Source organism: Rhagoletis zephyria, unplaced genomic scaffold (genome assembly GCF_001687245.7).
Source record: "Rhagoletis zephyria isolate East Lansing unplaced genomic scaffold, Rhagoletis_zephyria_1.1 Rzeph_scaffold_00702, whole genome shotgun sequence".
NCBI classification, from domain to species: domain Eukaryota; kingdom Metazoa; phylum Arthropoda; class Insecta; order Diptera; family Tephritidae; genus Rhagoletis; species Rhagoletis zephyria.
This window is the reverse complement of record NW_016157786.1, coordinates 62,434-74,881: the sequence shown is the minus strand read 5'-3', so window position 1 is coordinate 74,881 and position 12,448 is coordinate 62,434. Positions and strand designations below refer to the sequence as shown.

The following is a 12,448-nucleotide window of genomic DNA, read 5'->3' as shown; positions in this document are numbered from 1 at the left end:
ACAAAATGTCGTTTTGGAACCTATTTACGGTCACTGCTTAAATTAGGTAATAATTATGTAACTATCGAATATTATCAATCAATTCAAGACGAACTTAATATCTATTGAGGAGTGGGACTTCTCTGGGGAAAAAATGCCAGCCTAAAAATAAAATCAAACTAACTCGATTTACGTATATGGAATCTAAATATTTCATTCTTGAAATAAGAATTTCGTACTCAAATCAAATATGAATGCTTCTTTGTTATTAGTACGAGTATTTTATTTTAAGAAACATTATAAATGAAAAGGTTGAGTTAGTTATCACAACCTTTCAAACTTCGACTTAGAATGTTAGATGTATGTATATGAACAATATTTTCACAAAAGGACGCGTGAAAAAATAATTGATATATACTTGATGATCTTAATTCCAGTATTTTGTACTCAAAAGTATCATACTTAATATAGATTTGTGTTCTCTATTTTAGTACTTATTTTCAATCTTAGTCCGATTTTAAGTTCGGATATGCTAAGATCGAGTACGAAAAACTTGATTCCTTCTCTGAGTGTTGGCATGCAATATATTGTTAGTATAGTATGAATAGGGCGTACGTAGCTCATATCGTTCCTGAAATACAAAAAGCCGTAACTAAGTAGAAATCCAAAATTCACTTTTTGATTGATTATGATGCATTTCATCGAATCATAAGTCCACACATCATTTTATGCAATAAAAAATTTTAGTTAGATATGCCTTTTTTGCATTTCGGCGACAATGTGAAATACGCCCTTTCCATACTATATTAACGATATGCTGAAAATTTGCGTTCATTTGCCTCAAAATATCAAAGCACATCGAGCTTATGGAATGGAACAATAAAACGGATTTNAGTACGAGTATTTTATTTTAAGAAACATTATAAATGAAAAGGTTGAGTTAGTTATCACAACCTTTCAAACTTCGACTTAGAATGTTAGATGTATGTATATGAACAATATTTTCACAAAAGGACGCGTGAAAAAATAATTGATATATACTTGATGATCTTAATTCCAGTATTTTGTACTCAAAAGTATCATACTTAATATAGATTTGTGTTCTCTATTTTAGTACTTATTTTCAATCTTAGTCCGATTTTAAGTTCGGATATGCTAAGATCGAGTACGAAAAACTTGATTCCTTCTCTGAGTGTTGGCATGCAATATATTGTTAGTATAGTATGAATAGGGCGTACGTAGCTCATATCGTTCCTGAAATACAAAAAGCCGTAACTAAGTAGAAATCCAAAATTCACTTTTTGATTGATTATGATGCATTTCATCGAATCATAAGTCCACACATCATTTTATGCAATAAAAAATTTTAGTTAGATATGCCTTTTTTGCATTTCGGCGACAATGTGAAATACGCCCTTTCCATACTATATTAACGATATGCTGAAAATTTGCGTTCATTTGCCTCAAAATATCAAAGCACATCGAGCTTATGGAATGGAACAATAAAACGGATTTGAAGGCTTATGGTACCGACAGCGGTGAGTAATTAATTGTTAATGCCAGCAACTAGGAACAGTCGAGCTCAGGTAATAAAAAAAAGAAACTAATTACAAGCTATTCATTACAGGTGATCCTTTTTAAGATGTCATCGTCCCCGATTCCAATAATTATGAAAAATGGGGTNAAAAAAAAAAACCTAATTACAAGCTATTCATTACAGGTGATCCTTTTTAAGATGTCATCGTACCTGATTCCAATAATTCAAATTATTATACAAAAAGGGGCGCCTTTTTAACAAAATAACAAGATATCAAACTAATTCGGCTGGCAGCCACGACTTTCAAAACAGAATTTTCTTAGAAATTTTCATTCCTAGAAAATAACAATTTATTTGCCTTATTCACCTATTTAGAACCTCGCTGTGCTTATACATTTTTCAAACCAGTCACAGAAGAAAGGTTAAAAAAAATTAATTACAAAAACTATAATAAAAAAAGCTGATGACGTTAGAGGTTCTCCTAATTTTGTAACAACCAAACGAATGAGAATGAGACTTCTTTGGAAAACAACGGCGTGTAAACAACGATCTTGGCATGATGCTAGGTTGTGAAGATGAAAGTCAGGAGGATACATCCGACATTTTCAGCACCGATTCAATTCTCAAAAAGTAATATAACTGAAAGTCCTCTCACCTGGTGCAGTGTCAATCGAAAAGAATTTACAATTTTGTCAAGTTTTNAACAATTTATTTGCCTTATTCACCTATTTAGAACCTCGCTGTGCTTATACATTTTTCAAACCAGTCACAGAAGAAAGGTTAAAAAAAATTAATTACAAAAACTATAATAAAAAAAGCTGATGACGTTAGAGGTTCTCCTAATTTTGTAACAACCAAACGAATGAGAATGAGACTTCTTTGGAAAACAACGGCGTGTAAACAACGATCTTGGCATGATGCTAGGTTGTGAAGATGAAAGTCAGGAGGATACATCCGACATTTTCAGCACCGATTCAATTCTCAAAAAGTAATATAACTGAAAGTCTATTTGTCAAGTTTTATCCGCATCCGCGGATGTTAGCTTTTAAACATCCGCATCCGCATTCGCATCCGCGGATGTCCTAAAATTCCACATTCGCAACATCCCTAGTATGTACTACACATGTACGTGCATATGTTTTGAATTGTGAGTAGCTGATGTAGATATAAAATGAAACAGAAAATGTTTTAAGAGGTGAGAGCTTTCTTTACATTGCACAGTGGTGCCTTTTGACTAGAAGCCAAGACACGATGTAGAATATACTGACTCGATTCCTGTTCTTCTTTAAACCGATCACAATTAGTTGGTGTAAGTTGTTCAGTGATGACGCCGGTAAGAACCCTTCCTGCGAATTTGCTTATCTTCAAAGGCTCATCAGTCCATTTATGGCTCAANGCCACGACTTTCAAAACAGAATTTTCTTAGAAATTTTCATTCCTAGAAAATAACAATTTATTTGCCTTATTCACCTATTTAGAACCTCGCTGTGCTTATACATTTTTCAAACCAGTCACAGAAGAAAGGTTAAAAAAAATTAATTACAAAAACTATAATAAAAAAAGCTGATGACGTTAGAGGTTCTCCTAATTTTGTAACAACCAAACGAATGAGAATGAGACTTCTTTGGAAAACAACGGCGTGTAAACAACGATCTTGGCATGATGCTAGGTTGTGAAGATGAAAGTCAGGAGGATACATCCGACATTTTCAGCACCGATTCAATTCTCAAAAAGTAATATAACTGAAAGTCTATTTGTCAAGTTTTATCCGCATCCGCGGATGTTAGCTTTTAAACATCCGCATCCGCATTCGCATCCGCGGATGTCCTAAAATTCCACATTCGCAACATCCCTAGTATGTACTACACATGTACGTGCATATGTTTNTCCGCATCCACGGATGTTAGCTTTTAAACATCCGCATCCGCATTCGCATCAGCGGAGGTCCTAAAATTCCACATTCGCAACATCCCTAGTATGTACTACACATGTACGTGCATATGTTGTGAATTGTGAGTAGCTGATGTAGATATAAAATGAAACAGAAAATGTTTTAAGAGGTGAGAGCTTTCTTTACATTGCACAGTGGTGCCTTTTGACTAGAAGCCAAGACACGATGTAGAATATACTGACTCGATTCCTGTTCTTCTTTAAACCGATCACAATTAGTTGGTGTAAGTTGTTCAGTGATGACGCCGGTAAGAACCCTTCCTGCGAATTTGCTTATCTTCAAAGGCTCGTCAGTCCATTTATTGCTCAGCCCCAACCATAAAAACCCGTTGGATCTATTGAACATTTCTTACAGCTATGGTAGTGACTTCCGCAGGTATAACCGCACTGCAGACACTGCAGTCGGCATGCAAACAAAACCTATGATTGCCAGATCTGCGGGTACTTGGAATAGAGTCCTGAATCATTTCCTTTTATTATCGATGTAGATGCTAACACTATTATTTCCCGACGTTAGGACAGAATGGCGTTCTTTCCAAGTGGAAAGCTATTTGGAAATTGTTAAGCAGAAGTCTCTGAATGGCGTTATGTGGTATATTCTGGCGTCTTAATTTGATGTCGTTTTGCTGTTCCGATATTGCGTTGCTAGTTTTCTGATTGGTACTTTATATCCAGTGCTTTCCACGAGACTAGAGTTCTATTAGTTATTATGGGTTGAGTGGCACACCGTGGATGTCAAGTGACAATTTGCATTTCTCTCCTACTCCTCCGAAGCTCTGTATTTCTATTACTTTGAAATTGGATATGATGTTGCTATACAAAGAAATGAACAACGATTCTGGATTTAACTTGGTGAATGATCCAGTCGTGGATAGTGTAGTGCCTTGTGGTGAATTAGGGTCTAAGCACGATCCGAATTAGCGTGAAATTCTTCAACATCTCGCCAACTTGAGCCCACGTTTCGAAGAATGGGACCGACATATCGACCAAACACCGCTTCTTTGAGAGCTTACGTTATGACTTCAATGCCAAGATGGACAAAGCAGTCGAAAAACTCGGTCTCAATGGCGAGCGATCTGCTAATGCTTCGGGACCTAGAACATAGTAATCTGCATGCATATGTCAAGGTGTGAGTACAACCTGAGGATCGAACATTGACTTGAATCACTATTACTGTTACAGCGAAGATTCGCATGCGCCTCTTTGCATCAAAGAACACACATTTTACCACACAAGTTAAGCTCGGTGTCGCGACAAGAAGGTCTCAACAAAACCGGCGAACGACTGACATTTCTGCTCACTACAAGAAAGGAACAATATCGGCGAGTAGAAAGATGAAATTTCTAGATCTTTGCATACCCCCGCTGAAGAGTTAGATTCCAGAAATAAATGCTGCGGTGAGAAAATGCCGAACCTCTAGGGCGAAAACCCGAAATGCGTTAATGAGTAGAGCTCGAAAAGCTACGAAGGCACTTGAAACAAATTGGGTCAAGTTTCTGTAAATATTGTAAGAGAATGACGAATAAGACGGGTATATGCAGTTAAAAGGTCCCTGTATTGGTGGCAGCATTGAATTGAACGGAGAGATGAAGTTCCCGAACCACCAATCGGGTGTGTCCTATCACCTATGAAATGGTTCAAGCGAGAATAGCACAGCTTACATACAAAAACACCGCAGAAGCACTCGACTTCCTAGCGAGGATAGTTAAGTATTTTTTTCTTACTAGCATTAGAAGATTTCGTAAGTTGCGTATCGACCTAATTTTCCTTCTGAAAGATTAGATAGGCCGTTTTTGTCACTCTTGTACCACTGTGCCCCCTTCGAAACAGCTGATCAGTTACAAAATTTATAAATTAAAAGCTTTCATGTTTCACAATTAAAAAATCATTACAGAGCATGTTTTACGTCGTTCAATGAACCGTGTCTCGGCAGAGCGCTTTTAATCGTCGCTAAGACGAACGTGACAGTTCGTATTTACATATTTATCTAGCTGCAACTGTCACACATTATAGTCGATCTATTGTTTTCTCTCAGACATTCTAATCGACTTTGTAACATTAGAATCTTTATATGAATTCTCTGGCCGGTTGGGTGGCACAGAACTTCGCGAATCGGTGGCGGAATCGCACACGGCTTGTAGATCAGTTGAAGACGCGCGTGTGCTCGTAAATACTTGAATAGCAAATAACTCGAACTGAGCAAAGTCAGTGCAGCTCATATTAATTGCGCTTAATGAATTTAAAATAACTTGCAAATTGTAGCCTTAGATAAAAAGATTAACAAATTATAAAATATGTCGCGTCGTTGCTCCGTATTTTTGCTAATCACGTTCCTGTTCGCTAGCGGCTGCGGTGTATCGTATGCACAAAGGGGTAATATTATAACGGATTTTTTCGAGTTTTTGCGACGTGGCCAAAATGATTTGAATATCGAGCATGTGGATGATGGTGTGAGGTTACTAAAAGAGTATGATTTCATAGTGGTCGGCGCGGGCACTGCGGGTTGTGCGCTAGCGGCGAGGCTCTCGGAAAATTCTGCTTGGAAAGTGCTGCTAATCGAAGCAGGTGGCCCGGAAAATATGGCCATGGATATACCAATACTTGCCCATTTCCTACAACTCACCGAAATCAATTGGAATTACCGGACGCAGCCGTCGAGTAAATATTGCCTCGCCATGAATAATCATCGCTGCAATTGGCCCCGAGGCAAAGTCATGGGCGGGTCGTCGGTACTCAACTATATGATGTACACCCGCGGCAATCGACGCGACTACGATCGCTGGGCCGAGATGGGCAACGAGGGCTGGAGTTACAGCGACGTTTTGCCTTACTTCAAGAAGTTCGAAGGATCTACAATCCCCAACGCCGAAAGCGACTATGTAGGCCGTCATGGGCCGGTCAAAATTTCCCATGCTGATTGGCGTTCCGGCATCTCCGATGCTTTCATAAAGGCCGCACAGCAGGATGGATTGATGTACCGCGACTACAATGGTCGCATACAAACGGGCGTGTCATACCTGCAGTCCACCACATACAAAGGCATGCGTTGGAGCTCCAATCGCGCCTATCTCTATCCCATCAAAGGCAGGCGCCCCAATCTGTATGTGAAAAAGAATGCGCTGGTGACAAAAGTTTTAATTAATCCGACGACAAAGACCACATACGGCGTAGTGCTGAGCACTGGCGGTCAATCGTTTCAGGTGCGCGCACGCCGTGAAGTAATTCTGTCGGCGGGTGCTATCAATTCGCCGCAGCTGCTCATGATATCCGGCATTGGGCCCGCACAGCACTTGCGTGATATGGGAATCAAGCCAATCGCGGACTTGGCCGTCGGTTTCAATCTGCAGGACCACATTGCACCAGCCGTTTCATTTACCACCAACGTCAGCTCAATTAAAACCGCAGACTACTTCGAAACACGAAACATAATGCAGTATGTTGAAGGAAAAGGACTTTTCGGTCTGCCCGGTGCTGTGGAAACGATCGCCTTTTGGGATCTGAGCCACCCTGAACTGGAGGATGGTTGGCCAGATTTGGAAATGTTTCAATTAGGCGGCTCCTTCGATGAGAATCCAGCAACGCTGCGTGCTTTCGGCCTACAGCCGGACACCTACAATACCATGTTCGCAAATGTCAAAACAGACGGTTTTATCCTATTTCCTATGATGCTACGGCCTAAGAGCCGCGGACGTATAATGCTCAAGAGCAGTGATCCCTTCAAGTACCCGCTTATGCATGCAAACTACTTCGCACATCCCGATGATTTGGATATCGCTGTGCGGGGTGTGCTCAAGTCCATCGACTTGGTGGAGCGACCTGCTTTTAAGGCGATCAACGCAAAAGTGTTGGAGCGCGTTATGCCCGGCTGCGCTAATCTGCCGTACAAGTCCCGCGCTTACTGGGAGTGCTACGTACGCCATTTCACATTTACCATCTACCACTACTCAGGCACAACCAAGATGGGACCGCGCAGTGATCCAGCTGCTGTGGTGGATGCGCGGCTGAGGGTGTACGGAGTGAAGAACTTGCGTGTAGTGGATGCGAGCATTATGCCGGAGATAATTGCTGGACATCCAAATGGGCCGGTATTTATGATTGCCGAAAAGGCGGCGGACATGATCAAGCAGGATCATAACTACGTTTAGTGAGAAAAGTTGGAGTGAGGTTCCGTCTGTTGAAGGGGTCGTTATGAAGTGGGAAAATTCTTGTGATATTTAAAGCTTAAAGAGTGTATGTGAATCGAAAAGCGAAGTGGTAGTTTCAGCGGAATTGGTACATGGTAGCTTCTCAGGGATTTTACGAAGGGTTCAATCAAGAACACCTATCATAAGTACAACACAAATCGACGGGTTTTTCGACCTCTGGTTTTGCTGAGCGAATGTGAAATCGAATTCCAATAATACTCAATTGATTTCTTTGTTATGAATCATATTTTGCACGNAAAGGCGGCGGACATGATCAAGCAGGATCATAACTACGTTTAGTGAGAAATGTTGGAGTGAGGTTCCGTCTGTTGAAGGGGTCGTTATGAAGTGGGAAAATTCTTGTGATATTTAAAGCTTAAAGAGTGTAGGTGAATCGAAAAGCGAAGTGGTAGTTTCAGCGGAATTGGTACATGGTAACTTCTCAGGGATTTTACGAAGGGTTCAATCAAGAACACCTATCATAAGTACAACACAAATCGACGGGTTTTTTCGACCTCTGGTTTTGCTGAGCGAATGTGAAATCGAATTCCAATAATACTCAATTGATTTCTTTGTTATGAATCATATTTTGCACATCAACTTCAAGTCTTTATGACATTGTCTCCTCATAAATTATTGGCGCGTTCGGGGTCGTCCAAGCGTCTGCTTGCAAAACTATGCACCCCACAAGTTCAACAACCAATTATATTTACCGATCAGTGCGCAACTAAACACCACTGCGGATGCATTGAGGCGCAAACGTGTCCACTGGCATGTTGTGGCGAAGCAGTAAGCTGAAAGCGAAATCAAAATAGAATAATGCTTGCCACGCGATGCACAAAAGCAACACGAGCTTAGAAGACCCAGCAAAACAGTGTTTCACTTTCGATAGACCAGCGACAATACACACCACAAGCACAATAAAACTATTAAGAAACGCACACATAAGCGTGGTGTACCTTGGAACGCAACGCCAAAGAGCGCGGCGACAAACGGAACAGCTGGCAAGTTCAACAGCGCAAGTTCGCAGCTGCGCAACTTCACTTGCTGTCTTCGTCATCGCCAGCGATGCCGTCTTAGCAGTCGGCGCGCTGACTTAAAGTGTTGGACAACCTGTTCGCCGCATTGAATTATTGGGTTGGCTTTTTGCCTTTTTTTGTTGGTAGTTATAAAGCAATCGAAGAAGAAGCTGACGAAGAATAGTCGAATAGTCGCCGCCACTTTATTTACTACAAATATTAAAAACACATACGCCCGCCGAACGGCGAACATTCGAAGTTACGTTTCCTCAGCGTTAAGACGCGCGGTTCCGAGAATACGGTCCACCGCACACGGCGCAGACAACGGGCACGCGGTTCTAACAAATAAGCAACAAGTACAGATACAGAGTGACTAGAACGCGGTAGCAGCGTTAAGAAGCTGAATACTGTTAAGAAATTAAAATAAAATAAACAAAAAGATTTTGCCAATCAAGAAAAACGAGTGCAAAGTGTTAAAAAGACATTGAAGTGCATGGAAATTGAGAAAAATAAACAATCAGCCAAGAACTGTGTAACTTTGAAACTTGTGTTGTGTTGCAAAGATTGTGCGTGTTTCTGTAGAAAAACTCAGTAAAAGCGCAGCTGATTTATCGAGGGTCGCTTTGAAAACGCAAATAGTGAGATCAGTCGCGTTTTAACACGCGAAATTCTTAAAGTCAAGAAAAATTGAGTTAACACAAAAAATGCTTTTCCTACTGCAGCCACGGCTCCTCTTGTTTATGCCGCTATGCATTTTTAGTGCACTCACTTGGGCGCAGGAGCGCAACGTTATCCTCGAGACATTCGACTTTCTGCGCCGCGGCCAAATTGACGCCGATCTGGAAAACTATGACAACAGTCTGCGAATGGAAAGTGAATATGACTTCATTGTCGTGGGCGCAGGTACGGCAGGATGCACGATCGCAGCGCGTCTCTCGGAAAATCCCAAATGGAAAGTGCTTCTACTCGAAGCCGGCGGCCCAGAGAGTCTCATAATGGATGTGCCGATTGTCGCACATTTTCTGCAGCTGGGCGAAATGAATTGGAAATATCGCACACAGCCCTCGGATCACGCTTGTTTGGCCATGAACAACAACCGCTGCAATTGGCCGCGAGGTAAGGTCATGGGCGGTTCATCGGTGCTCAATTATATGATGTATACTCGTGGTAATCGACGTGACTACGACCGTTGGGCAGAGTTGGGCAACATAGGGTGGAGCTGGCGTGATGTGTTGCCCTATTTTAAGAAGTATGAAGGCTCGAGTGTGCCTGATGCTGATGAGGATTTGGTGGGGCGTGATGGACCTGTGAAGATTTCGTATGTCAACTGGCATTCGAAGATAGCCGAAGCCTTCTTGGAAGCAGCTCAGCAGGACGGATTGGAGCGGCGCGACTACAATGGACACATACAAAACGGCGTCAGCTTCTTGCACACCACCACACGTAATGCAACGCGTTGGAGCTCAAATCGCGCCTATCTGTATCCGCTTAAGGGCAAACGTCGCAACTTGCACGTGAAGAAATTCGCTTTGGTCACAAAAGTACTCATCGATCCGACAACGCGTGCCGCTTATGGCATAATTGTGCGCACCGACGGGCACGAACACAAAATTCTGGCGCGTCGTGAGGTGATTGTCAGCGCTGGTGCCATTAACACGCCACAACTACTCATGCTTTCCGGTGTTGGTCCAGCCCAACATTTGCGCGAAATGGGCATTAAAACGATTGTGGATTTGGCGGTTGGCTTCAATCTGCAGGATCACACAGCGCCTGCCGTCACCTTCACAACCAACGCGACATCGCTGCATTTCGAGGACTTTGCTGATCCAACGCTGGTGAATCAATTCAACCGACAAGAAGGTCCCTACGGCTCGCCAGGAGGCTGTGAAGCTATCGCATTCTGGGACTTGGATCATCCGCATTTAAAGGATGGCTGGCCAGATATCGAATTGTTCTTGGTGGGCGGCTCAATGTCCTCAAACCCAGCTATCTCACGTGGTTTTGGCCTCAAAAAACTCATCTACGACTCCATGTTCGCGGAAATTGAAGATAAAGCACTTAACGCTTTTATGATCTTCCCCATGATACTGCGACCCAAGAGCCGTGGACGCATCATGCTAAAGAGCACTGATCCGCAGAAATATCCACTCATCTACTCCAACTACTACGCACATCCCTATGACGTGGATATTTCCGTACGTGGTGTACTAAAAGCGATCAGCCTGGCCAATTACCCAGGCTTCAAGAAAATCAATGCTAAGCTGTGGGATCGCAGAATACCTACGTGCAAGGGTCGTGAGTTCGGAACTCGCGAATACTGGGAGTGCCATGTGCGGCATTTTACCTTCACAATCTATCACTACTCGGGCACGGCGAAAATGGGGCCGGCAACAGATCCTGCGGCTGTGGTGGATCCGAGATTACGTGTATATGGCATAAGAAATCTGCGTGTAGCGGATGCAAGCATCATGCCAGAAATCATGTCGGGACATCCGAATGGACCGGTTTTCATGATTGCCGAGAAGGCGGCGGATATGATCAAGGAAGATAATGGTTTTAAGCAGTGACAAAGGCGAAAAGAAGTATGAAGTGTAGAATGTATTTAAGTGCCAAGATTTCCAAATGTGGGCAACTAGGAATAATAAGAATGTGTGGAACAACAATTAGTCTAAGGTGAAAATAGAATTTAATTAATTTAATTTTAACTTAATTGTAAGTATATAAACTATGGCCAAGTGAACTAATATAATGAGAAATAATTTAAGTGGAAAATAATTTATAATTTATACCTAGTGTAATGTACAAGACAAGCCGCTTTCATAAAGAATTCTAAGTCTAAATATTTACATCCACATATGTACATATATACGTTTAGTAATATAACAGTGCACTGACAATAATTTTTAAGTTTCAAAGTGTAAATAAAATCAATTTGTGTAAGCTGTGAATTTGTGTATATTTGACATTGGCCATTGAAGTGTGTTGCCTTCGGCTTCGGCTGTGGCTAGTTTTGATGTAGGTATTTACATGTGCCGTTTTATAACTAAGTTTTAGTTGAATTCGATTCAAAATTAGATTTCGGTCATTCACTTGCTTTGGCATCTTCCATATCTTTCATTCAATTTTGGCGTTTGGACAATTCAACACACATTTTTGCCATTTTCGCTTCATGGCTTTTCGCCAGCTTCATTCGGCTATTATGAAATTTCATAGTAAATTTATGCGTAATTTTAACGCAGCGAAGTATAAGCACATGTAGATGAGTTTTTTCCAGGGTGTTCGATTAAAATGATTATGGGCACTGATAATAACGAAAATCTTAAAAGGCAGTGTTACACTCTAAAAAGTGCATGTAAAACTACTACTGAAAAGTGTTTATTTTTCAACCAAAATCTGTTCAAGTATACGCACAAGATGTTCAAGATTTGGTTTTGAACATGAGTTGTCTAAAACATACACATGAAATGTTTAAAATTACAAACATTTTGAAAGTAAAAATATATTTTTTACAAATAATAAATACTAAGTGCCAGGGGCGCACGCAGGAATATATTTTTGGGGGGAAAGGGTTTATACTTCTAAATATATATCATCAGCAAATACTGAAAATTCGCTCTTTAAAATACATTTATGAAAGTTTTATTTACAGTATGAAATAAATAAATAAACTTTTTAAAGTATCATCAATTGCATTTTATTTACATAAAATTTACAAAGAACTCAGACTATTTAAAACCGGCTTCAAAAAAGGGGAGGTTATCAATTCTTCGGAGTATTAT

General features: G+C 41.0%; 2 protein-coding genes across 2 annotated transcripts; both read left to right on the top strand.

The window, feature by feature from the left end:
* The first annotated feature begins 5,760 nt into the window (after nucleotides 1–5,760).
* Nucleotides 5,761–7,611, top strand: LOC108361134 (glucose dehydrogenase [FAD, quinone]-like). The gene has a single exon (XM_017613677.1). It carries the CDS (start codon nucleotides 5,761–5,763, stop codon nucleotides 7,609–7,611), a length of 1,851 nt encoding a protein of 616 aa, XP_017469166.1.
* Nucleotides 7,612–8,897: 1,286 nt separating this feature from the next.
* On the top strand, nucleotides 8,898–11,600 carry LOC108361130 (glucose dehydrogenase [FAD, quinone]). Its single transcript, XM_017613673.1, has one exon. It carries the CDS (start codon nucleotides 9,374–9,376, stop codon nucleotides 11,234–11,236), a length of 1,863 nt encoding a protein of 620 aa, XP_017469162.1. The 5' UTR covers nucleotides 8,898–9,373; the 3' UTR covers nucleotides 11,237–11,600.
* Nucleotides 11,601–12,448: the final 848 nt, after the last annotated feature.

Excerpts from the sequence above, each read along its gene's own strand:
- LOC108361134 (XM_017613677.1), top strand. The coding sequence starts at position 5,761 with ATGTCGCGTCGTTGCTCCGTATTTTTGCTAATCACGTTCCTGTTCGCT.
- LOC108361130 (XM_017613673.1), top strand. The coding sequence starts at position 9,374 with ATGCTTTTCCTACTGCAGCCACGGCTCCTCTTGTTTATGCCGCTATGC.